At 39.2% G+C, this 27,746-nt stretch overlaps 1 protein-coding gene across 3 annotated transcripts in view; it reads left to right on the top strand.

The window, feature by feature from the left end:
• frem3 (Fras1 related extracellular matrix 3) overlaps positions 1-27,746 on the top strand; it is a 97,224-nt gene that overhangs the window by 24,376 nt on the left and 45,102 nt on the right. For all 3 annotated transcript variants that reach the window (XM_060924877.1, XM_060924878.1, XM_060924879.1), the window contains exons 3-8: positions 6,578-6,724; positions 9,529-9,759; positions 11,561-11,686; positions 11,850-12,101; positions 26,051-26,200; positions 26,332-26,541. In XM_060924877.1, coding sequence (XP_060780860.1) covers positions 6,578-6,724; positions 9,529-9,759; positions 11,561-11,686; positions 11,850-12,101; positions 26,051-26,200; positions 26,332-26,541 — 1,116 coding nt within the window. The remainder of the gene's footprint in view (positions 1-6,577; positions 6,725-9,528; positions 9,760-11,560; positions 11,687-11,849; positions 12,102-26,050; positions 26,201-26,331; positions 26,542-27,746) is intronic.

The following is a 27,746-nucleotide window of genomic DNA, read 5'->3' as shown; positions in this document are numbered from 1 at the left end:
TTGGCCCATGTCTCACCTTACGTCAACATTTTCATCAAAATCCGTCACTACTTTTTGAGTTATGTTGGGAACAAATAATATAAAAAAAAAAAGAGGTGAAAACATAACCTCCTCCGACACAATTGGCAGAGGTAAATATTGCAAGCAGGTAAAAATAAAAATTATAACAGCGTGCAAGTAAAACAGTCTTATGCACACATCAACACTTAAGCATAAAAGTGATATGGATGTCCCATTAAAACAAAAGAAAACTAGAAGGTATTAGGCTTTGATCTGTCTATACCAAAGGAAATTGAATTGACAAAATATGATCTAGGAATGTAGATCTCTGCCGCCTAAGAGATTCTGCTTAACGAAACGATCCAGGAGCAGACAGTCACTGACACAGACACAGCTGCTCAGAGATGTTTCTCAGTTTATTGTAGGACAAAGATGAGTATATATTCACATTAAAGTGTGTGTTGTAACCACTACACCACCATGCCACCCTGATATACCAGTACATCACCTGTCAGGATCATAGTCTTATGAAAAGAAGAAAGACGTTACTAGTCAACATCACCTTCATTAAGCAGAGAGCAGAATGTGCGAGCAAAGATAAATCTCAAGGATTTAACTAAACAAAACAAGTAGCAATCAGACCAGTCTGTACCAGTTCCAAGCATGCTAAACCCATATCTCTATCAGAAGGGCACTCGGTAGAGTATGTGCCTCTGCCAAGCCACATATAAAGGTTTGCATCAGAATCTAATCAATTGTTCCTTGGCCCATGGCTCAATTTTCCTCTGAATTCCATCAAAATCCATTCACTACTTTTTGAGTTATGTTGGAAAAATACAAACAAACAAATGGAGGTGAAAGCATAACCTCCTCCACCAAAGTTGGCAGAGGTAATAAAGACTGCCCTACTGTAGTCTTACACAATGTCCAGTTGCCTATAGAATTGGAATCATCTAGTCTAAAATACATCTACTGTATTAAAGTATAATATAGTCTTCTTTCTTTCTTTCTTTCTTTCTTTCTGACTACTAGTGACTAGTGAATATTTAACAGTTATTCCACGAAATCAAGTTGTACATGAGCTGATAGCTGACGAGGTACGTAGCACTGAGTTGGCTATAAGCCATGTACAATGAGTGGAATAACTGTTTTATTCTATCCACATTCATTGGATTTTGAGAAACAGAAGATTTTTTAATTTTTATTTTTTGCAAATTCGATAAATAAAAACTTCATACAAAACATCCAACAAAATAATTTCCACTTAGAATGTAAACAAGCCGGCGAAATGACCGTCACAGTTTGTGAAAAATGCTATAATAATAATAATAATACTTGAAAAATAAAAAAGAAACATTCTTACCATCAAATACTTCTATTCCATATTTTGTTGCTTTTGTTTGTATTTTTTTGGAGTTTTGTTTTCAAGTAGAGTTTTTATTTCATACTCGGTTGGTTCAGTAACACACTCCACCATTTTGTTCTTCATCTTTAGAGTTTTTTGGTGGTTGGCAAACCAACTTAAAGGTGCGTTACCGTCACCAACTGGGCTGGAGTGTGGAAAAGGCGTTATTGGGGGGAAAAAAACTATTCTTTTAACTATTTCTGTTTCGTTTAAATACTTGATAAAGTGATATACCTGACTTGATGTGCTCTACCATTTTGTTTTTCTCTACTCATGGTATATGAGCTGATATCCCAGTAGTAGAGTAGCCAATCAGAGCGCGCAATTGCTCATATCCAGTGTACGTGGATAGAATAAACAATATTATTCAGCTAGTCCCGTGCAGCAAGGTAGGGTAGTGCTTTGCACTGTCTCCTCACAGCAAGAAGGTTCCGGGTTTGAGTCCCACAGCTGTGTGGAGTTGGCATGTTCTCCCTGTGTCTGCGTGGGTTTCCTGTGGGTGCTCTGGTTTTCTCCCACAGTTCAAAGACATGCAGGTTAGGTAAAAATACCCAGCCACTAGGGTTATACAAGACAGTGCATAGTTAGTGCCAGTCCCAATCCCAGATAGATTGGGAAGGGTTGTGTCAGGAAGGGCATCCAGTGTAAAACCAATGCCATATCAAATATGCAGAACAGATCCACTATGGCAACCCTTAATGGGAGCAGCCAAAAGAAGAAGAAATTGACTCATCGCATAGTTCCCAAAGTGGGGTCTGGAGGTCCAGGATGACACATTTTAGCAACTTACCCAATGTTTTCATGTAGATTATTTAAATAAGAGAGGTTAAGTACTGCACAATGCTCTTGCAAATGTTAAAGATTAAATTTGAGTTGAACATGTTTAAGTGAGACTAGAAGTGCAGTAAATCAGCCTGATGGAATGCAGAGCAGGCAAAAACGTATACAGTCAATATTTTTAGACATGACTATCAGATACCTGAGCTTGCTCAAGCATTAAGCTGTCTTCCCTACAACTAGAGAACTTTCCTTGTCCAGTATGCTGTGGGAAGTGGAAGAATGAGAGATGTTGGCTGTGATCCTATGTAATGCATATTGCAGGACCTTGACTTACTACATACCGTATCATGGCAATGACATGCTGGGTGTCATCCATTGCAAATGGTATTAGGACTTGTTTTGTCTACAAAAAACCTTGTGGTTTTGTGTTTGATGAGCAAGTCATAGAGTAGGCCCCATCCTATTTTTCTCTCCAACATCCCCACTGAGGTCTTCCTTCTTTAAAGTCACATAGCTGAACACCTATCTCCAAAGGCGTAGATGGATCAAATGCAGGTGGACTGTCTGCACTGTATGTTCTATTCATGAGATGATAAACACCCATCATTTATTTTTAACTATTTTCAAACTTGAAGGACACTACAGCAGACCATACTGGCACATCCTTAAAAGATCAGCTAAATAGGCATTCCTTGAAATCAGAGAAGGCTTCACATTGACCTGACTGGATCATCTTACTCGCATGCTTGGTCTGAAAGGTTCGGGTAACAGTCATTCAGACAGGAAGTGTGAACAGGACCATACTATGTCCTTTATTCCTGATTAAAAATCTGATGCTATGTTACAAGTCCTCTGGCATTCTTCCACAGTATAAAAATTCTCAGATAATCCAGATTTAAAGGCTTCAGGAAAGACAGTATCAGAGGCAATGATCCGAATAGGATCACTCCATCTCATAAGACAAGTCTGCTTTAAGAATTGTTCAGCATATATCTTGAAAAGTATTTATTACTCTTTTTAAAGTTAGTTTTAGAGTTTTACACCAGATTTTGCTCTCACATACAAAAATCACACATCAGGAAAGAACTTGGGCTAGGAGTTGGGATCAGCAAGATTGGAATGTATTATGGGACCTGTTCACTGGTGACAGATGTCATGCCATTATGACCAAAGGTAGCAAATGACAACTTCCTAGCAGTTTTTAGTTTTTTTAGCTCATCTGGCTGATCAGTGATGAGCTTATCCCATCATGTGTTGCCTGTCATCTGTCCGACGTCGTCCACATTTCACAAAAATCGCTTCTTCTCTCTCAATTCTTCACCGATTTTAATTCTTTTTGGCAGGAAGGTAGGTCTGCCTGGGATGCATATAACATCTACTCAAATTTGCATAATTACAATTAATAATGAATATATGGAGTAATTAAGCCCTAACGAACAGTTTCCACACAAATTCTTCTTCTTCTTCTCCCTAAACTCTTCACCAAATTTGATTCTTTCTGGTATGAAGGTAGGGGTACCTAGGGTGCATATAACGTCTACCCAGATTTGCTTAATTTCAATTATTAATGAAGTTATGGACAAATTAAGCCTTAATGAGCAGTTCAACAAAAATCGCTTCTTAATGGTCAATTCCTTGCTGTTTGGGATTCTTTCTGGCAAATAGGTCGGTATTCCTAGGGTGTATTAAGCTTCTTATATAGCTTGTATATAGTGTATATAGCTTGCAACATTTATAGAGCAAAGTGGCCCACTTTAGATTGTTCCTTCTGGACTAGACAGGGCCAGAGTGAGCTACCCCATCATTGACGGTCTCATTTTAATTAAAATCTGAGTGTTCCTGCTGCTACAATGCTCATCTAAAAGCCACCAGTTGGAGGACCAGTTTTCTTAAACCTCCCAATTAGGCAAAGCTCCTAACTGCTCCGGGGTTCTACATGAAAACTACTAATTTGGGAAAACAATTAAATTTTAATGAAAATTTAAACTAAGTGTAAGTAAAACATACATTTTTTATTTGTAAATGTACATTTTGTCTTAGTAACTAATTTCAACCAGAACCATTATCAAAGTTTTAATGAAGGATGAAAAATATTGAGTCCAGTGTCCAAACCTTTCACTGTTTAACATTTTCAGAAAAATATTCTTTCTTTCTTTCTTTCTTTCTTTCTTTCTTTCTTTCTTTCTTTCTGTGAGTTTTAGCATGATAGTTAGCATGATACACAAAACTAACTGCATATTTATTTGAGCAGAGCTTGAAACTGGGGGGGGGGGGGGGGGGGGGGCAGTACTTGTAGCAGCAGGTAATAAATGGTCCCTCATATGTTTATATGTCCATAAAGGATATTTAACAGTCATTCCACAAAAATGAGTCGTACATGAGCTGATAGCCGACGAGGCGCGTCACACCAGGTTGGCTATAAACCATATATGACCAGATTGAGTGGAATAACTGTTTTATTCTATCCACATTCACTGGATTTTGAGAAACAGAGCATTTTCATTTTTATTTTTTGCAAATTTGATAAATAAAACCTTTATACAAAATGTCTGACAAAATCACTTTCGCTTAGAATCTAAACAAACTGGAAAAATGACCATTGCAATTTGTCAAAAATGCTGTAATAACAATTCTTGAAAAAATAAAAAAGATATGTTCTTACCATTAGATACTGTTATTCCATATTTTGTTGCTTTTTTTTTTTTTTTTTTTTTTTTGAGGTTTTGTTTTCAAGTACAGTTTTTATTTCGTCCTCAGTTGGTTCAGCAACACAAACCGCCATTTTGTTTTTCTCTACTCATGGTATATAAGCTGCTAGCCTAGTAGTAGAGTAGCCAATCAGAGTGTGCAATTGCTCATATCCACTGAATGTGGAGAAAATAACACTCATTACTTTTTAATTAACTTTATTTCAATGGTCAGTTCTACTTTTTTTTTTTTTTACTTCATTTGACCACTTGTCACTTTTTAGTTTTAGAAAATATGCACTTGACAAATACAGTACATGTTTTAAAATCAAAAGGAAGTGCTACCCCAGTGCTGAGATGAATGAAACTTTGCACAGCATTGAATTTGAATCTGGAATCTGGACCTGAATAAATCATACATGTCGTTGAGAGCTGTGGTTGGTAAACAGGCTCAAGGGGTCAATATGAGTTGCCCAGAGCTCCTGTGGCTCTTGTCACAGTTGATGATCATAGCAGTAACTGAACCTCCTTCATTTCTTGTTCCACTCTTTAGTCCCATGACCTTCACTTTCAACCTAACTGTCTGAACCTATAGCTTAAGATACCTGGGTATACTTACACACTCTTTTTACACAAAGTGCTAAGTGTTACTTGTTACACTCCTCAAAATTAGACCTATCTGTTAATGAAGATAGCTGAAAGAGACAGCACAGTGACCATGATAGTGATAGTGCCCCAAATAACAGTCAATCTGCCTCTCCATAAGATTTAATGTACTGAGCTCAGAGTTTGGCTGTTACATACATTAAATCTGTTCTTGTAACTTGAGTACCATGACAAAGGCAGTTGATTAGTAACAACCCCAAAGGTTGTGAGTGCAAAGTGCATGAACAGAGGGAATTCATCAAGATTCATTTCTTTCAAGCATTTACTTGACCCCATTGTATTATGAAGCATAAAGTGACATGATCAGCACAGTGGCACTGTTACTGGGGTTACCATCTGTACAGAGTTTCACATATTCTCATTATGTCTGACAGGGTTTCTTCTGGGTTCTCCTGTTTTTTCCTCTCATAAACATGCCAGGACGTGGATTATCCATCCATCCATTATCCATAACCACTTATCCTGTGCAGGGTTGCAGGCAAGCTGGAGCCAATCCCAGCTGACTATGGGCGTCTCAGAGGCAGGGTATACCCTGGACAAGTCGCTAGGTCATTGCAGGGCTGACACATGAAGACAAACAATCATTCACACTCACATTCACACCTATGGTCAATTTAGAGCCACCAATTAGCCTAACCTGCATGTCTTTGGACTGTGGGGGAAACCGGAGCACCCGGAGGAAACCCACGCAGACATGGGGAGAACATGCAAACTCCACACAGAAAGGCCCTCGCCGGCCACGGGGCTCGAACCCGGACCTTCTTGCTGTGAGGCAACAGCGCTAACCACTACACCACCATGTTGCCCAGGAAGTGGATTAGCTACCCCAAATTGTTCTTGGGACTGAAAGTGTGTAGGTATTGTGCCCTATGTGTTCCCACTTCACGCCAAGTATTTCTGCAATAGTCTCCAAATCCAGTCTAACCTTGACCAGGATAAAGCAGTTACTGAAGATGACTGACTAAATAAATAAAAAAATGATCAATTGACAGCTAAAATGGCCCCCATTCTGTTTTCTAATTTACTTCTGTTAAAACAGGGGGCAACAAACTAAAGGCACAGCCGTTCCGCTTGAACTGGGCGTGGATCTCTCTGGAGAAAGAGTACTACTTGGTAGACGAGGATGCAAAGTTCCTGGAGGTGACGCTCAAACGGAGAGGATATTTGGGAGAGACATCATTTGTCAGTAAGTATTTACTGAAATTAGTTGCACTGTTTTTACCAGAGGGGAACCATCAGGGCCTTCTAGGCCTTCAGAGAAGGCCCAAGCATGTCATCATTTCAAATGTTATATTTAATTTCTTTCATTCTTTAATTGCTTTCATAATTTAATGATAATTATTCTCTTCTAATTTTAAGTTGGCCTCATTTTCTATCAAATTTGCTTCAGAAATGACAGGGTTACTATCCTGAAAACATTAAAATCAAGTTATCCAATGAGATGTTTTTGTTTGTTGTCTCTAGGCTGAGAAGAGTTTAGAGCTGCTCACTCATTGGTTAGGACTTCATTGGCGGGACAGAAGCCCATGGCAGTGTATGTTTATATAGAAAGTGACAGATGAATTAACCAATCAGATTTTGATTGGTTTTGATTGATTTTGGAGGGACCAAAAATTTATCTCCCTAGGCCTCCTCAAAGGCCAGTGCAAGCTTAACCGTGAATCAACTCTATTAGCACAGCAGTGAAGTAACCTTCCAGCCAGTGTAGCATTCATCAGTAGTGTTAGTGAATGCTAATAAAGCAGTCAAGCCAGTGCTATCGAGAGCAAGTAGCACAGGCTAATGACCAAGAAACTAAGATTTCTGTCTCCAGACTCTTCTTCCATGCACACTCGCCACAGTATTTTTCACTCAGACTTAAGTATTCATTTCCCTGTGTAATTTATTTAGTTACTTTTAAAATCAACATTGACAGCTACACACAGCGGAGCGACCTGGCAGCCTGCCACTAATCCCTTGAAAAATCCTTTGCCCTGTTGCTATTTTGATGTCTGGCTAAGTTTTGGCTGAGCTCAAGTCCCAGCTCTAATAGTAATGGTTCGCCATTGGATTTTACTATAATTCTTTAACAATTATGTGAGTGTGGTGTCTGGAGTGACTACAGGAAAATAATGTTTGGGTTTTGTTTTTTTGTTGTTTTTTTTTTTCACTTTCATGACATTGTTATCATGAAATAGCATGTTATTGCTATCAATTTATGTACAAGATAAAATCTGGGGCTATGACTGGAGTAAAGGTTTAACATGGAGCCATTTCTTTAAATTATTTTCTTGTTAGTGAGTGGGCTCTTATCAGAAGCCAGTAATTTATGCTTATTAGGTGATATATGTGGATTGATTACGTATTCATATTTTTGTTGTATATCTTTACTGCCGGGGCGGCACGGTGGTGTAGTGGTTAGCGCTGTCACCTCACAGCAAGAAGGTCCGGGTTCGAGCCCCGTGGCCAGTGAGGGCCTTTCTGTGCGGAGTTTGCATGTTCTCCCCGTGTCCGCGTGGGTTTCCTCCGGGTGCTCCGGTTTCCCCCACAGTCCAAAGACATGCAGGTTAGGTTAACTGGTGACTCTAAATTGACCGTAGGTGTGAATGGTTGTCTGTGTCTATGTGTCAGCCCTGTGATGACCTGGCGACTTGTCCAGGGTGTACCCCGCCTTTCGCCCGTAGTCAGCTGGGATAGGCTCCAGCTTGCCTGCGACCCTGTAGAACAGGATAAAGCGGCTAGAGATAATGAGATGAGATGAGATCTTTATTGCCTCTTGAAGGTGGTGTTTTTACAGCCTTGTAACAGTGATTTATTTCATCTTAAACTATAACATCTCTTTTATGACTTAACAGGTATGACATTCTTTTTATAAAATCTTTGTCAGAGTTGCTATGAAGTAACTAGATGCAAAATGAATCCTGTCTAAAAAAACTTTAACCAGAATGTCAAGGACGTAGCCACTAATCTGGCCTGCCATCAAAACAACCATGACTATTGAAACATCAAACAGAACTGAAATGTGACAATGTGAGAAAGGACCAACCTCCATGACAAATTGTTGACAACAGGAAAATCAACAAAGGACTACATTTTGTTCCCTGAGGGAAGATCGACCCAAAAAATCGATCAGAACTGAATTTGCATGATAAATGAGAGAGGAGATACAATTCTAGTCAGAAGAAAATGTGTTAAGTTGACCTAATTACTAATTTATTAGCAAAAAATTGACACAATGACCAAGTGTTGTACAGAAGGACTAGTTTTTTCAAACAAAACAATCAGAACTGAAATCCATTGAGAACTGAGGGAGGAGATATGATTTAACTGAAAATAAACAAAGTTGTAAACAAATTGTTTACAACAGGAAAATCAACAAACAAATGACCAAGTTTTGCTCCTCAAGGGAAGATCTACCCAAAACATCCATCAGAACTGAAATTGGATGAGAAATGAGAGAAGAGATAAAATTCTAGCGAGAGGCCTGGAAAATTTATTAATTTGACCTAATTAGTAACTCGTTAGGAAAAAATTTAACAAAACAACAACCAAGTTTTGTGTAGAGTGATGAGATCTTTCAAACAAAACAATTGGTATGGAAATCCATGGAAAACTGATGGAGGAGATGCGATTTAACTGAATTGTGGAAGACGGATGGATGACAGACATCATGCCATGGCAATAACTCATCAGCCTTATGGTCAGATGACCTAAATATAATAAGGGTGCTGTCAGATGTAGTCATACTTACATATATAACTGCAACTTTCATTCTATTCTATTTTAGATGTCTAGAGCTTTTAACAATACACTTTCTCGCAAAGGTCCCTGATAAACTTTTGAAGGAACCTTGAGAGGAACCAAACTCATCCTCTTATGGGTGACACCAGATAAAGACATACAGTGCTAATTGTATGGAAAGGATGTTCAATGTGAACACATTGTGAAGAGTCCTGGGATAAGTACAGGACAGCCTTTATGATTATACATGCTCTATTTGTTTTCTTCAAGGCATCGCCACTAAGGATGGCACAGCTGAAAAAGACAAGGACTTTCGTGGAAAAGCCCAGAAGCAGGTCCAGTTTAATCCAGGCCAGACTACAGCTACCTGGAGAGTGAAGATCTTCACTGACCAGGAGTTTGAAACCTCAGAAACCTTTGAGATCCAACTTTCAGAACCAGTTATGGCAGTTCTAGAGTATCCAGATAAAGCCACTGTGGAGATTGTGGACCCTGGTGATGGTAAAGATCATTTTTCCAAGGAGTAATACTCCACAGGAATGAAAAGAAATAAAATTAATAATAGGCTTAAATTAGACATAGATGCATGTAGTGTATGTTCCCAAATTTTGACAAGTGTTGTGTCTGATACTTACATTTCATCAAGATATGTGTTAGTCCAACAGATTTTACCAGATGTTCACATTATGGATTTTGAGTTATACCTACTGCATTACACTATTAAGCCTCTGTATGCAGGAAATACAAACCAAAGTGAAACTGGACCCAGGAAAGTTACTGTAAATCTGACATGAAATCATGTGCATGCAACCCAAAATGGTCCATTTTCCAGGCAGAAATTTGGCCTTCAAAATATCCATGATGTATATGATGTTTCAGCTTGGTCTATAGTGTATTTTTGGATCAGAATGGCACTACTTTTACTATGGATTTGCAAAACAGCTATAGGTATTTTAATTTGATGCCTCACTGATTGGTTAGCACCATGCCAAATTCATTTTTGGCACTGTCCCAATTACGTCAGAATATTAGTTGACGATACTCTGTTTCTAAACAGAGGACTGAAAGTCAGCAGGAAAAAGACAGAATATGTATGTATAAATTGTGGAGACCAGACAGAAGGAACAATAAAAATCCAAGATGAACCAATCCCAAAAAGGAAATCTTTTAAGCACCTTGGGTCCACAGTACATGAAGATGGAGGTTCAGATGAGGAAGTTTTGAAAAGAGTACAAGCAGGCTGGAGTCCTTGGAGAAGGATCTCAGGGATAATGTGTGACAAAAATGTACCAGTGTGAGTCAAGGGGAAGATGTATAAAATGATTGTAAGACCAGCAATGCTTTACGGCACTGAAACCCTACCCCTGACAAAAATGCAAGAAAGAAAAATGGAAACAGCTGAGATGAAAATGCTAAGATTCTCTCTGGGAATTACAAGATTGGCCCACATAAAGAATGAAGTGATTAGAGAAAAGCTAAAAGTAGGACAATTGTCTGAAAATTTGAGGGAATATAGGCTGAGATGGTTAGGTCATGTGTACTGGAGGGATGAGGATTATGTCAGAAAACAAGTACAAGAACTGAAAGTTGATAGTAGGAAAAGAGGAAGACCAAAGAGGAGGTGGAAAGATTGTATAAGAGAAGATATGGCTTCTGTTGGTGCAAAAGTGGAGGATGCCATGGACAGGAAAGAGTGGAAGAGAAAAATCCACACCGGCGACCCCATATAGTGGGAATAAAGCCAGTAGAAGAAGAAGAAGCAGAAGACTCTGTTTCTAATATGGGACCAACTTTAACCTGGACAAAATGTTACCAACAAAGCTAGAACTGTTGTTGATGCAAGATAGTCACTCATAAAATGTGTTTTTATTCTTTCTAACCTCTGAACATGCAGTGTGGAAAACATGGAGACCAGGACTCAGAATCAGTCAGGACATGTACAATGAATGGATGCTGTCGAGTGTTGACTCATTTCCAGTTCTGGACAGTAACTACACAGTAGTCATTTAAATTGAGTCCCTATCTCAAGTCGTCTAGAACCAGCCTCAGTCCAACACAGTCATGGATGACGTTAAAATTGGTAAATGTATCCTGTAGTGGCACTATTGAGGTGATTATTCATTGACAGTTACTGGGTCAGCCAGCAAAAATGGTACAAGATATCGCACACTTTTCAACGCCATTTCTGCGCATTCTGTAAACAGAGCATCTGGTACAAAAATCCCATGGCAAGACACATATATATTTTTGTCAAAGGAAGTGTTCCATGCTCAGGTGTGAGTTTTATTTTTGTCTTTTGTAGAGTCCACTGTATTCATCCCTCAGTCTGAATACCTAATAGAGGAGGACATTGGAGAGTTGCTGGTTCCTGTACGCAGATCTGGAGATGTTAGCCAGGAGCTTATGGTCATTTGTTACACAGAGCAAGGTAAGTGCTTACACCTCAGCTACTCATTTTCCTTACGCTGGAGCAGTATTAAAATCCTTTCAGTTCATTTTGCTAGTCTAAACTGTGATCAGACTTGTATGAAAACTGATCATGTTTTTGTGTTTTATTTCCAATTTGAATTTTGACATGGTGTTTTATTCAGGCAGTGCCACGGGGACCATCCCCAGCACAGTGCTCTCATACTCTGACTACATCACTCGGCCTGAGGACCACAGCAGCGTGCTGCGCTTTGACAAGGATGAACGGGAGAAGCTATGCCGCATCATCATCATCGATGACTCGCTGTATGAGGAAGAGGAAAGCTTTAATGTGTCATTGAGCATGCCAATGGGAGGTCAGGTGGGAGCCAGCTTCCCTAGTGCCAAAGTGATCATCCTGACAGACATCAATGATGGTGAGTGATAAACATACAAGATAACATACATACAGTAACCATTATTAGTTCACTTATATGAGGCTGCGAGGGTATTTGAGGAAAATAGTGCCTTTATTATTCATTCGTTAGCTTGGGGTGGTGACACAAAAGAAGAACATGTCCAGCTTGGTTAATCATATTGCACTGAATAGGTAAGGAATAGAAGATTTGGAGGCATTCTGTTACAGGAAAACTATCAAAGTTGTGGTGGTCCCGTGTAGCCTGACACAAAGTGGAGCTATTTTTACCTCCTTGATTATTTTCTAATGATAGCATGTCTCAAGGTGTTTTATTCCTCTGATAACAGAGCAATTCACCAATGATCACATTTTTTATGAACTAAATAATGACACATTTCATTTTTATCCATTTATGGTTGCATTTAATGTTAAGAAACAGCCAAGTAAGTTACTGATATCACTTATGTTATAACAGCTATAAAAAGCCTTTCTGACACTGGAGACTCCTTCCTTAAACATTAAAAAAAACCTGTCTCCTTTAAGCATCACTATATTTAACAGTTATTCCACAAAATTGAGTCATACATGAGCTGATAGCTGATGAGGTGCATCAGTGTTGTAGTCAAGTCACTAAACCTCGAGTCCGAGTCCAGTCTCAAGTCCCCAGTGTTCAAGTCCAAGTCAAGTTCGTCATTAGGGAAAATTTCAAGTCAAGTCCGAGTCGAGTCCAAGAACATGACTCCAACTGCACCATTTGATGGTGGCTGTTGCTGCCTTTATGTGAAACCGTCTCTGCTACTGTCAGTGCGTTTACATGCACATCCAAATCGAGCTACTGTCGGTAATCGAGCTAAGGGTCCCAGCAGGGGTGCCAGAGAAATCCAATCCTACATGCACACAAGGAAATCGAGCTATTGTGTGAGGTACATTGTGCACCCAAGCCACAGGTGGCGCTACACGCCCCATCGTGTTGGTACACTTCCGGTTGTCGTCATGAAGAAGAGCTATTCAAGAGTATAAACAAAGTTATCAGTTCCGTGTTCACAAGAAGAACGACGACGAGGACAGCAACATCGAGAGATGTTGTTCCTCCTGACCTCTTCTGCTGCTCGCTACTACTACTGTTGTCATGCCGACGAGGCTGTTGTGTTTCCCGCTTGTGGTCTCATCACTCGTCACTTTCGGAAGGGGCAGCGCTGAAGTAAGTAGCTCGACTACGTAGCTCGATAGGGTTTACATGCACTAAGTAGCTCAGCTACAATCGCATAATCTAGGTCGCTCAATTACGAGAAATCCAGTTCGGTTCGATTTCAGCCAAGCTAAGGTGTTTCCATGGCATTTAGAACTTCGATTTCAGTCGAGCTACGGCAGAAATTCGATTTTCTCTATGTGCATGTAAACGCACTGAGTGTTGGACTAATGTTACTGCTCAACTGCCCCATTTTAGTTAATAGGCTACAGATAAAAAGCTTGTTCATCGCTCAGCAGGCCCCACCCACTATCAACAGGGCAAATAACATGAAAGAGGGTTAACACTAGCTAGTTCATCACTCAGCAAGAAAGCCCCACTATCAACAGAGCAATGAACATCATGTGTCACTTCCTTCTCTGGGTGGAGTCTTACCAAATGACGAATGAAGTTCAAGGTTGTCCCCGTCGTCCCCTCGATAATTCTTCTACATATGGAACACACAGCAATGCATTTTTCTCACTGCACGAGAAGTCTGTATAAGCAAAGCGTTCAATCCTAGGGGCATTCTCTCCAGGCATTTTAGCGCCATTAATGTTAGTTTGTTCCTGAACATGGCATATGAACAGGTGAATGTGCATTCTCTTGCACGAAATTGGTATAAAAATTAATGTAGATATAAATATCTTATGCCAAATTATTATGGCATGTTACAAAAAATAAAGAAAAAAATCGGTCCTCATCTCCAATTTATGAGTCCCAATGAAGTTAATGCACGAGTCTGAGTCATCAGTGCTCAAGCCCAAGTCAAGTCACAAGTCCTTAAAATTAGGGCACAAGTCAGACTTGAGTCCGACTCCTGGACTCGAGTATGACAAGCCTGAGGCGCGTAGCACCGAGTTGGCTATAAGCCATGTATGATGAGACTGAGTGGAATAATTGTTTTATTCTATCCACATTCACTGGATTTTGAGGAACATAGTATTTTTCTTTTTATTTTTTGCAAATTTGATAAATAAAAACTTTATACAAAACATCTGACAAAATCATTTACACTTAGAATGTAAACAAGCCGGCGAAATGACAGTAGCAATTTGTGAAAAATGTTACAATAATAATTCTTGAAAAATTAAAAAAGATACATTCTTCCCATCAAATACTTTTATTCCACATTTTGTTGCTTTTCTTTTTTTTGGTATTTTTTGGGGTTTTTCTTCTTCTTCTTCTTGAGGTTTTTTTTTTTTTTTTTTTGTGATTGGCAAATCAACTTAAAGGTGCATTACCACCACCGACCACACTGAAATGTGGAACAGGAGATATGGGGGGGGGGGAATATATTCTTTAAGCTATTTCTGTTTCTTTTAAATACTTGATGATAATTTTTGGGGTTTTGTTTTCAAGTAGCATTTTTATTTCGGCCTTGGTTTGTTCAGCAACACGCTCAGCCATTATTTTCTTTTTCTCTACACATGGTATATGAGCTGATAGCCTAGTAGACAGTAGCCAATCAGAGCATGTGATTGCTCATATCCAGTGAATGTGGATAGAATAACAATGATTATAAAACTTTCTTTGCTAAATAAAAATACATTGTGTCCCTGTGAATTAGTTGTTATAGAAACAATAGTGTATTATAATGAGTGCATTAATATAAAAAAAAAACATCTGAAACATTTTAGTAAAGCTATAGAAAGATGTAAGTAAAAGTAAGATGTGACCTTTGAGATCACAGATGTGGCTCACAATGTGGCACATTTAGAAGACTAAAGGGAGATATCAGATTGAGTCAGTTCAGGTTGGCATTCTACAGTGAAAGCAAGCCCAAAAATACAGCCATGTCTGATAACACTCGAAGTGCTCTTTTTTCATTGTTTTCGGGGTTTTTTTTTTTTTGTTCTTCTTACCTACCCCATTTAGCTAGACTGAACTGAACAACTGTATTGACGAGTGAAGTTTCATATACACAGAAGAGTCAGTTTGCACCAGGGTGGATTCAAAGGGAAGACAAATGAGGAGGAGATAAGCTTTTAGTCTGTAACATGCAAAACCACAGCTAGAGTCTATCTGGAGGTCTATGTGGATAATATGAATTTGGTCATATATTCAGCTTAGTAGAATCTTAAAAACCACATTGTAGGACTGAATTAAGGAATTTTCAGAAAAAAATGGGTCAGAAAATTTGACTTTAGCAATATTTAACTATTATTCGCTGAAGGCGAACTGAAATATCGGTGATTATTATATATACAGGACATGTTTTCAATGGAATAAAACATGTTCTTTTCCCTTCTAGCGGGTTTCATTCATATGGTTTGATAGCATGCAATATTGTTAACATATCACTTATCCTACGCGTATTATGTCACTCTATCCAATGGAGAATGAGCGTGCAATATGGTTACAATATTGCACAGTTGTCAAGGCAACATGACATCACACATTGGACCTGATGTGAATATTCAGTGAGAAAGTTTTCTGCTGCACATGCACAGAAGCATTTCTTTGTTCGCTAGGAAAGAGCAAGACACACTGAACACTCAAAAGGCTACCAAAACTTCATTAGATATTCTTCACACATAGTTACAAGAGAAAAACATCAAAAAACTGGAAAAGAGACATGTCAGAGACATCAAACTTCCACGCTAGCGAGCAACTGTGACAATTTGTAAACAAGCATGGCTGACAGGTTTGCTTTGTTAAATAAGGAAGATTTTGAGAGAATTTTGAAAGAGAAAGACGCGCTGAACACCCAAAAGAAATGTATAATAATAATAATAATCTCATCTCATTATCTCTAGCCGCTTTATCCTTCTACAGGGTCGCAGGCAAGCTGGAGCCTATCCCAGCTGATTACGGGCAAAAGGCGGGGTACACCCTGGACAAGTCGCCAGGTCATCACAGGGCTGATACATAGACACAGACAACCATTCACACTCACACCTATGGTCAATTTAGAGTCACCAGTTAACCTAACCTGCATGTCTTTGGACTGTGGGGGAAACCGGAGCACCCGGAGGAAACCCACGCAGACACGGGGAGAACATGCAAACTCCACACAGAAAGGCCCTCGCCGGCCACGGGGCTTGAACCCGGACCTTCTTGCTGTGAGGCGACAGCGCTAACCACTACACCACCGTGCCATCCAATAATAATAATAATAATAATAATAATAATAAGTGGCTTTTTTGTGCTATATCAGATATATTCCACTCATTCAGTATCATGCTAGCTGAATGGAATATATCTGATATACCACTCAACACCAGCCAATATTATTTAAACATTACCTGAGACAAAGTCGAGGTTATTATTCACCGATATTCAATGAGCCTGAGGCAAACAATTGTTTTAGTATAAATACACAGGTGAAAAAAAATTATTTAAAAAATTATTTATTTCAATCTTCAACAGCGGCATGCAGATGTAATGCACGCAGACTCGTGTCACTTATTTGTGCCGACTCACATAAAATACTTTGTTTTGAAATCGATAAAATAAATCACAATCCCACCTTACCTTTGAATCGTTTTGGACCAAACTTCATACCATAGCATCTGTAGTGCTTTTAGGAACAGCATTTTCTTTCATCATTTGTAATTCTTCTTCACTTACAGTGACAAAGCGATTGGCCACCATTTTGCTGAGTCATTTGAGGAGATTATTGAGAAATAGTCCAAATTTCTCAACCAATCAGAGTATGCAATTTTCTATAATCACCTCTGTATTTATACTAAATAGCAATATTACTGACCCTGAAACTTATTTACCAAAATTATTGTCTGTATTGCCTTTTTCTTACACGTTATACATAATATCTGTTTGATAGCAAAATGTTCTCTCTCTCTTTTTCGATCACATTATTACCCATTTTCATGACTCCCAAGCTCATAATGCACATCTCCAAAATTCTTTGCACATCCAAAAGCATTTGCTCATTTCCTGTTTCTAGTTCCAGGTTTGATGCTTTGCCCATTCTTCCCACCTCATTTCTCCTTTATTTCCTACTTTCCATGGTTAAAATCAATCATACTCAGTGCATGACAGTTATCTGTCACTGTGCCACAGCCATCTTTAGAAGCCTTGTAACCTGAGAACCCAAAACATGGAAAAGGAACAGAATTCAAAGGAGAGGTCTAATGAGTCACAAGCCCCTGCAAGGACAGATCAGTGTGAGCATGTCCATACAGGTAGAGAGGAAGGAAGGAAAAAAGTTTGTATTGTTCTTATATGGGGGTGGCACGGTGGTGTAGTGGTCAGCGCTGTCGCCTCACAGCAAGAAGGTCCGGGTTCGAGCCCCGTGGCCGACGAGGGCCTTTCTGTGTGGAGTTTGCATGTTGTCCATGTGGGTTTCCTCCGGGTGCTCCGGTTTCCCCCACAGTCCAAAGACATGCAGGTTAGGTTAACTGGTGACTCTAAACTGACCGTAGGTGTGAATGTGAGAGTGAATGGTTGTCTATGTGTCAGCCCTGTGATGACCTGGCGACTTGTCCAGGGTGTACCCTGCCTTTCGCCTGTAGTCAGCTGGGATAGGCTCCAGCTTGCCTGCGACCCTGTAGAACAGGATAAAACGGCTAGAGATAATGAAATGAGATGTTCTTATATGTTTATTAAATTAGTCTCATTCTTAGACACTCCATCCATTCCCTTTGGGGTGTCTGATAGATACTGGAAAAAAAGTTATTATCAAAATCTTGAATCTGATTGGATATATGCACCTCCATGTAGATGCACTTCCATGCATTGGTTTCTGAAAGAAAAATATTTGGAGACTGGGACTCAAGCCCACAGAGCTGATCAGGTTGCAGTCTTCAATATTCTGAAGTTTGTGCCAAAAAGTTTACAAAAGATAATGGATGCTCTTTATTCTGTAGGCGGAGAGTCTGAAGCTAGATTAAGGATATAAATAGTCGTGTATGTAAATGACTTGTTTTGGCCACTCTACATTCTTGACATGTATGCCTATAAAAATTGTACTTTGGGTATGTACAAAGCTAAAGTATATTGACATTTATTCTATCCACATTCACTGGATATGAGCAATCATGCACTTGTTTGGCTACTCTACTACTAGGCTATCAACTCAGATACCATGAGTAGAGAAAAACAAAATGGCAGAGTGTGTTGCTGAACCAACCGAGAAAAAAATAAAAACTCTACTTGAAAACAAAACCCCAAAACATACATTACATTAGAGGCATTTAGCAGACACTCTTGTCTAGTGACAGCCATTCCTGCTGGTCCAGGGAATTGAACTATCAACCTTTTGGTCCCAAAGCTGCTTCTCTAACCATTAGGTCATGGCTTCCCCAGTACAAAAAAAAAATATCGAATGAAAAGTATTTGATGGTAAGAAGGGTTTTTTTTTCAAGAATTATTATTATAGCATTTTTCACAAATTGCTACTGTCGTTTCGCCAGTTTGTTTACATTCTAAGCAGAAACAACTTTGTCAGACGTCTTGTATAAAGTTTTTATTTATCGAATTTGTAAAAAAAATGCTCTGTTTCTCAAAATCCAGTGAATGTGGATAGAATAAAACTGTTATTCCACTCAATTTCGTCAAATATCAACTCGTCGTCTATCAGCTAATGTACGACTCAATTTCATGGAAGAACTGTTTTCTTTCTAATGCTTTCTTCTGAATTCCTGGTCAGCATTTGAATTTTATTTAAATAAAAAAAAAAAACTTTTTATGGATCTAAAAAAAAAAAGTTGATCAAGAGTGAATTGCAAGAAGATACAGTCCAAATAAGGGCCTTGATCAAAACCCCAAAAATGGCTCTCTGATATCCTAAACTCTGAATTCACCTTTTTTATGATCACTAGCACAAAGCTTCACACATTAACACAGGGGAAGCCATGGCCTAAAGGTTAGAGAAGCTGCTTTGGGACCAAAAGGTTGCTGACTTGCTTCCCTGGACCAGCAGGAATGGCTGAAATGCCCTTGAGCAAGGCACCTAACCTGCAACTGCTCCCTGGGCTGCCCACTGCTGTGGGTACATCAGGGTCTTCTTGTGCATCGCTAAATGCCTGTAATGTAATAATAATTAAACCCATTGGTGTTACCCACAGGCTGTGGTTAATAATAATCAGAGGAGAACTGTCAGGGCCTTCAGAGAAGATCCAAACATTTCAGCATTTCAAATGTTATCCTTAATTGTTTTCATACTTTAATTGCTTTCATTCTTCATTATAATTATTCTCTTCTAATTCGGCCTCATTTTCTATCAAATTTGCTTCAGAAATGAAAGGGTTACTGTCCTGAAAACATTAAAATCGAGTTATCCAATGAGATTTTTTTTTGTTTGTTGTCTCTAGGCTGAGAAGAGTTTAGAGCTGACTCACTCATTGGTTAAGACTTCATTGCCAGGACAGAAGACCATGGCAGTGTATGCTTATGTAGGAAGTGACAGATGAATTAACCAATCAGATTTTGGTTTATAGTGGGAGGGACCAAAAATGTATCCCCCTCGGCCTTCTTAAAGGCCAGTGTGAGCTTAACTGAGAGTCAGCGTCATCAGCGCAGCAGTGAAATCACCTTCCAGCCAGTGTAGCATTCATCAGTAGTGCTAGCGAATGCTAATAATCGGTCAAGCCAGTACTATTGAGAGCAAGTAGCACAGGCTAATGACTGAGAAACTAAGATTTCTGTCTCCAGACTCTTCATCCATGCTGCACGCTCACCACAGTATTTTTCACTCAGACTTAAGTATTTCTTTCCCTGTGTAATTTACTTAGTTACTTTTAAAATCAACATCAACAGCTACACACTACGGCGTGACCTGGCAGCCTGCTGCTAATCCCTTGCAAAATCCTTTGCCCTGTTGCTTTTTTGGTGTCTGGCTAAGTTTTGGCTGAGCTCAAGTCCCAGCTCTAATAGTATCGGTTCACCACTGATAATACTGGTTATATTTTATAAATATATACAGTCCAACTTATATATCTTTCCAGTAAAAGCAAGAACAACATGGTCGTTGCCCTTAGTGACATGGAACCTGAGCCTGAGACAGATTTATATGTAAATAATATATGTACATTCACAGACTTGACTTCTGTATTGTGACAGAAGAGGATTCATGCACACAATGTAGGCCAGAAGTGTGGCCAAAACGTCTTGGTAGGTCTAACAGATCTTGCTAGTGTATTTGTATATGTATGTGTGTGGTAGGGGCCAAACAGGGATGTGGGAGGTTCAATTGGAGAGGCCTGTGGTTTGGATCGAAGCCAAAAAACAGGGTCTGATTGTTATGTTCCTCTGGTTTCTGGAGGACTTCTATGGGAGTCACTTTCTTCCCTCTGCATCTAACCTCTTTTTTTATCCTTTCTTTTTTCTGCTCTCACAAAGACACATTAGTGTGTCTTGGCTGGAATAACAGACCTGTCTTGCTTGTCATCTTTGGCAGGACGTAAGTAGGGGCAAGGTGCTTCCTGTGCTGTTAGATGGTGATGACACAGGGAGTCTGTCTGTCTCTCTCTCTCTCTCTCTCTCTCTCTCTCTCTCTCTAAGAACTCCAAGTCATTCTGACGTTCCTTTTGACTGAGGGAATGGCATTGTACAATGCAGCAGGTTCTCTACTCAGGGCTTGTTTTCCTAAAATCACCCTTATGACACCGTTATACTTGTTACACTGTCGCAATTTGCCAAGAACGATGTACTCAATGTTGTTTACCATCCACACATCAAGTTAGTTCTTGTTCTCACTTGCATTAGAGCAGCTACAGACAGTATAAACATTCATTTGCTCACCGTCCTCTCTCTTTTCTCTCTCTTAATGTTAAAACAAAAAATGCAGCTTGCCATGTTACCAAAAAAGGGGAAAATCTTGCACAACCTTCTCCCCTGGGAACATGATACGGATGTGGTGATATGGTTGGAAATAACGAGTCAAAATTGTATGAGTGAAAGTGTCGACACATAAATGAACATGAAAAAAAGTAAATTATTTGACATTTTTTTCCCACATGGTACTGTATCATACACACATTCTGAACTTGCATGATTCAGTTCCTGTTGAAAAGTTACAAAGGTTATAATTAGGTGTGGAATTAGTGTTCATACTTTATCTTATCTCTCCTTCAGAAATGAAGCAAAACCTACCTTGATCACACTTGTTTGTTTGAATTCCTGTAAAGGTTTTATGAAATGAGACTTGTTTTATTTAAGTAAGTCGATGTGTACCCTTACAAAAAAGAAGTTTATTCAAATGTGCTTCTAGTATACTTCTTTTAAACTAAAAATAAGAGAGTATGCTTTCAGTTTACTTTTTATTTACTTATCAGAGATCTCATCTCATCTCATTTTCTCTAGCCGCTTTATCCTGTTCTACAGGGTCGCAGGCAAGCTGGAGCCTATCCCAGCTGACTACGGGCGAAAGGCGGGGTACACCCTGGACAAGTCGCCAGGTCATCACAGGGCTGACACATAGACACAGACAACCATTCACACTCACATTCACACCTACGGTCAATTTAGAGTCACCAGTTAACCTAACCTGCACGTCTTTGGACTGTGGGGGAAACCGGAGCACCCGGAGGAAACCCACGCGGACACGGGGAGAACATGCAAACTCCACACAGAAAGGCCCTCGCCGGCCACGGGGCTCGAACCCGGACCTTCTTGCTGTGAGGCGACAGCGCTAACCACTACACCACCGTGCCGCCTTATCAGAGATATACTTAATAAAGTTATACATAAGTATACTTGGCTTATACTGAAAAGTATATAGAAAAGTCAAAGAATATTAAGCTTATACTTAAACTTTTGATTGATATACTCAACAAAAGTGTAATAAAGTATTAAAATATTTGTGCCTTATGTTTAAGTGTACTTGCCCTATAGTTGTGCTTATCCTTTTAATAGTAGCCTATAAAATACTAATTTTTCACAAATATTGGCTGCTTTGTGATATACAGCAGCATGTTTTAAATCCCATCTTTTAAACCTACATGTATCATAAGTTTGTGGTCAGCTCAAAACACTTAAGTTGTCTACTGGTAGTGTGCATGAGGTAAGGGTTAGGGATAGAAAACTAATACAATAAGTATACTGCAATTACCTAGAAGGGTAATTGCAGTATATTTCAAAACTAAAAAGTGGAATAGATGTATATAAACAGTAATGAATAATATATTTCTAATATGCTATGAAGTATACTTTTATAAACTAAAAAGTGGATTAGAAGTGTGTAACAAGTAAACCAATAGTATATTTCCAGTATACTACAAAGTATACTTTAGTAAACTAAAAAGTGGACTAAAAGTATAAAACAAGTAAACTCAGTATATTTCCAGTATACTATGAAGTATGCTTTTGTAAACTAAAGAGTGGACTACAAGTATAGAATGAGTAAACTATTAGTATATAAGTTTACTTGTGGTATACTTGCAGTACGAAATAAAAAAAAATACTAGTTGTATACTCAATGTTTACATCTCTTAGACTTAAAGTCTACTTTTTATAAACTAAAAGTGGGCTAAATTAGTCTCAAAAAGTATCAGATTAGTTTACTTACAAGTATACTGTAAGTACATTGATATCAGTATACTTGGTACACAAAAGTATACTTAAGGAAATATACTTTAACTTTACTTAAGTATACTTAATAAAATTAACTTGAAGTCTCCTTCTTTTTGATAAGGGTAAAGTACAGGTGAGACTAACAGGAGGTGCTTATGCAAATATCTTGGCCTGTAGTATGCATACAGATTAGTCTGGATTTGATTAGATGTTTAACCAAGCATAACCAAGCATCATGATCTGTAAAATGTACTCAGAAGGTCCAAATATAATAATAGTAAATAAATATATTCAATATTATAATAAGTATATTGTATTTTTGCGTGGATGAGTGTTTCTGTGAATACTGAGAAATTTGGGGTGGGCAACTTGGCAAAAATGGAGTATGTTGGATTTTGGGACAAATACTGCCAAATGATAGTACCACATCCCAAGTGAAAGGTACACAGCAGAGCCATGCTCAAATGCTTTTATATTTTTCAGTATACAACATTAATCACATCCGTCATTTTGTGAGATGTCAACTATCTGACAGATCGACCAGCTACTATCTATTCCTGTAATACAATCCTGGTGGCTGTAATCCTTAAGGATTTTGATCAAATGGCTTGTTGTCGAGAATTTGGCTTCATCAGTAGACATTGTTGGTGGAATTGTAGCCTGCACTCAGTATCCAGCAGCATTCACTGCAAAAAATAAAAATCTTAGGAAGTTTATTTATTTGTGGCGGCACGGTGGTGTAGTGGTTAGCGCTGTCGCCTCACAGCAAGAAGGTCCGGGTTCGAGCCCCGTGGCCGGCGAGGGCCTTTCTGTGTGGAGTTTGCATGTTCTCCCCGTGTCCACGTGGGTTTCCTCCGGGTGCTCCAGTTTCCCCCACAGTCCAAAGACATGCAGGTTAGGTTAACTGGTGACTCTAAATTGACCGTAGGTGTGAATGTGAGTGTGAATGGTTGTCTGTGTCTATGTGTCAGCCCTGTGATGACCTGGTGACTTGTCCAGGGTGTACCCTGCCTTTCGCCCGTAGTCAGCTGGGATAGGCTCCAGCTTGCCTGCGACCCTGTAGAACAGGATAAAGCAGCTAGAGATAATGAGATGAGATGAGTTTATTTGTCTATTTTCAAGTCAAAACATCTAGCCACCCTTATTATAAGACATAATTGCCCAACAAGCAAAACCTCATTTAGCTAGAAAGGCTAGTTTTTAGACAGTCCATCTTGAAAATCTTGAAATGTCTTGAAAAAGTCTTATTTGGAGCACCTTTGAAAATAAAACAAGTTTTTTTTTTTAAAACAAGTAAGTACATTTTGGACATTTGTCAAATGCGGTTCATCTTGTTTCAAGAAAAAAAACAAAGTATGCTTGTTTTGGGAATAAATGAACTTTACTGAAATCTTTGAATCTTTCATTACAATTCATACATTTCAAAACATATACTCTAGACAAGTGCCTTCGAAAAGGCTATGAGTGAGTGGAGGGCGTTTTAGTGAGGTCTTTTTGGAATGCTGTGAGTTAAGTTCAGTGTTTTTTTGTTTGTTTGTTTGTTTGTTTGTTTGTTTGTTTGTTTGTTTGTTTGTTTGTTTTGTGTCTGATCTTGTAAACCCCTCATACACATGAATAGTCAGTGCCCCCAAAATGCACTGTTGCTTTGGCGTTGTGTAAGCACTGTAAGTCAAAATGCATAGACTTTTTTTTTTTTTTTGTGCCTGATCTTGTAAACCCCTCGTACACTGCACTGTTGCTTTGGCATTGTGTAAGCACTGTAAAGTCAAAATGCATAGACTTTTTTTTTTTTTTTTGGTGCCTGAGGTCCTGGGGAAGTGGAATGTTAAGACATGTTTTAATGTTTGAATGTTGAAATGGGAAAAAAAAAAACTTGTTGCAATGCTACATGTGTCGTCAACTTGATTCAAGATAGTCTCTGGTCTCATATCTAGAGTATTTTACTAATTACAGGTCACAAAAGGAGAATCTTTTAAGCTAGCAATGCTTAGTTGTAGAATTTAACAATCCTAATATTAGTATATTTATTTTAAATTCAGTTTTTACTGCTAAGACTTCGTCATGAATTTAAGTGAAATACCCTTAAAATGAAATAAATAAAAATGACTTGAATGGCTAAATGCAAGAAGTACAATCTTGTTATAAGGACTATTTTGATTATTTTGAGTTAATCAGATCTCGCATAATAAGTTCCCCAATCTTATTTTGGAATTATTTCATCTAAAAACAGGTTAGATTTTTCATCTTACTTTAAGAAATCTTACCAAGTTAAATTTGACTAGTTCCATTGGCAGACTTTTTCACCTGATTCAAGCAAATATGCTTTGTTTTAATCTTTTGTTTCTTATTTTTGAAAGGCCATTTTTTGCAGTGCAATGCTACATCTACCTTCAATTAAACGTCACATAGATGATGTCACATAATTGACAAATTTGGGGCTTTTTGACTTGCCATGTCCATTGGTATCAACCTATTATTGCCCAGGGTCGTGTGTGAAGGCAGTGGGCTGCCACTTTGTTTCATCATACTGACTACGTACCACAGTCAATCACGCAGATGTAATCACTGTCACATAGTTGACACGTAAAAAAGGTACGCTTCAGTTTTTACACACTCACATGTAAAAAGCATACTAAAAGCAGTACACATGATCATGTGTACAAGATGTTGTTCTGTTGCCCTGCCAGATAACACGAGGCAGGTGAATCTTTTATCTGAGTAACCGTTGCAATGCTGGGGCTGAATTCAGCACCATCACAGAGTTGACCGCAAGTTCATGGGACACCTACTTTGGTTGAGTTGCAGTCAAAATGATTAAAAGCTGCATCGATTTGAGTTGTATTTTCTTTAAACGCACTCATATCCTTGATATGCACAGAGGGTAATCTTGTCTGCTGGCTTTCAGTGGAGAAATAATACTGTTAGTTCAAACCAAGGTTGCAGGTAGGACAAGCCAAGTTGGTCATTTTCACACTTATTTCAACTTTTTCCAACAACTGAGAAATGTCTGAGAGGTCTGCTGAATTTTTTTCAGGGAGTACTTGCTGTACGTACAGGTTTTAGGCCTCGCCACATTACACAAGCCTATAGATGGCTGTTGGACACAAATTTCTCAGGATACACAGAAACACTCGGACATGTTTAAAATTCTAATTTTTTGTTGATACTCCAATATAGTAAATATCCCCTAAATTAATACTGCAATACACAATAACCACCTCTGTATAGTACATCAGTGATTTAGACTCTTGTGTACCCTACAGAGCCAGCTATGTATTTTGGAGAGATGGAGTACACAGTGGATGAGAGTGCTGGCTACGTGGAGGTATTAGTATGGAGGACCGGTACTGACCTCTCCAAGACGGCTACAGTGACCGTGCGCTCTCGGAAGACGGAGCCCGTCTCAGCTGAAGGTAGAAATACATGTAGAAAAACACAAACTACCGTACAAACATGCTGCTCCAGTGTTACAGATTTATATATGGAACAGATCTATATAGAACAATATATATACACTGTTGCTTTTTACTCTGACTGCCTATAGCTGGTCTGGATTATGTTGGCATCAGTCGCAACTTGGATTTTGCTCCTGGCGTCACCATGCAGACATTCCGTGTGACCATCCTGGATGATTTGGGCCGTCCAGAGCTAGAAGGGCCAGAGAAATTCGAGCTGGTATTGCGCATGCCCATGAACGCTGTGCTGGGAGAGCCGAGCAAGACTGTCATCACCATCAACGACACTGTTACTGACCGTGAGTCATCCATTGTGCTCAGTAACCTTGATGCTAGCTTCTTACCATTACAGTACTGACTGTATGTAAGTGGTTTATGGAAATAGGCATATAACGATTCACCCAGTTCACGATTTGATTCAATTTACAATATTCACGATTTGATTTTCCGTCAATATTTTTAAGAAATTAAATTAAGAAAATCTCATTACCTAAAAATGCAACATCTCATCTCATCTCATCTCATCATTTCTAGCCGCTTTATCCTGTTCTACAGGGTCGCAGGCAAGCTGGAGCCTATCCCAGCTGAATACAGGCGAAAGGCGGGGTACACCCCGGACAAGTCGCCAGGTCATCACAGGGCTGACACATAGACACAGACAACCATTCACATTCACACCTACGGTCAATTTAGAGTCACCAGTTAACCTAACCTGCATGTCTTTGGACTGTGGGGGAAACCAGAGCACCCAGAGGAAATTATTATTATTATTATTATTATTATTATTATTATTATTATTATTAAGAAGAAGAAGAATTTGTGCTAGCAGCACTGGCACAAATTGTTACTCTCACTCAGGATCTTTCTACTTTATTTATTTATTTATTTATTTATTATTATTTTTAATCCTAACATTTTTAGGACACTATTGGCCCTTTTCCACTACCCTTTTTCAGCTCACTTCAGCTCGCTTCAGCTCACTTCAGCCCGACACGGCTCGCGTTTCGACTACCAAAAACCAGCACGACTCAGCTTGTTTCAGCCCTGCTTAGCCCCTAAAACTCGCACCGTTTTGGAGTGGGGCTGAAGCGAGCCAAGCCGTGCCGAGTGAGGCTGGGGGCGTGAGCAGACACTCCCCTGTGCACTGATTGGTGAGGAGGAGTGTCCTCACATGCCCACACACGCCCCGCGAGCGCGCTGGGATCTGTAAACACCGCAAACCCGGAAGAAGAAGAATTACGAATTACGAGAATTTCTGAAGCCTTATGCGCCTCGCCTCATCTATACGCTCTTGCCAGTATCTGTCCGCGTTGTCGGTGACAACAAGCCACAGCACCAAGACCAGCAACACTAACGACTCCATGTCCTCCATGTTTATTGTTTACTATTCGGGTCGTGAGACTACCGCTTAAAAGCTCACTGAATCAGTGACATACAGAGCATCGTGGACGAGTTCGCGGAGCGCAAGGCTCGTCGTATGCCCTTCAAATAATGCGCGCAGTAG

This window comes from Neoarius graeffei, chromosome 7 (assembly GCF_027579695.1).
Source record: "Neoarius graeffei isolate fNeoGra1 chromosome 7, fNeoGra1.pri, whole genome shotgun sequence".
In the NCBI taxonomy this organism is placed as follows: domain Eukaryota; kingdom Metazoa; phylum Chordata; class Actinopteri; order Siluriformes; family Ariidae; genus Neoarius; species Neoarius graeffei.
Note: the sequence above shows the minus strand (reverse complement) of the source record. Positions and strands in the feature narration are given on the sequence as shown.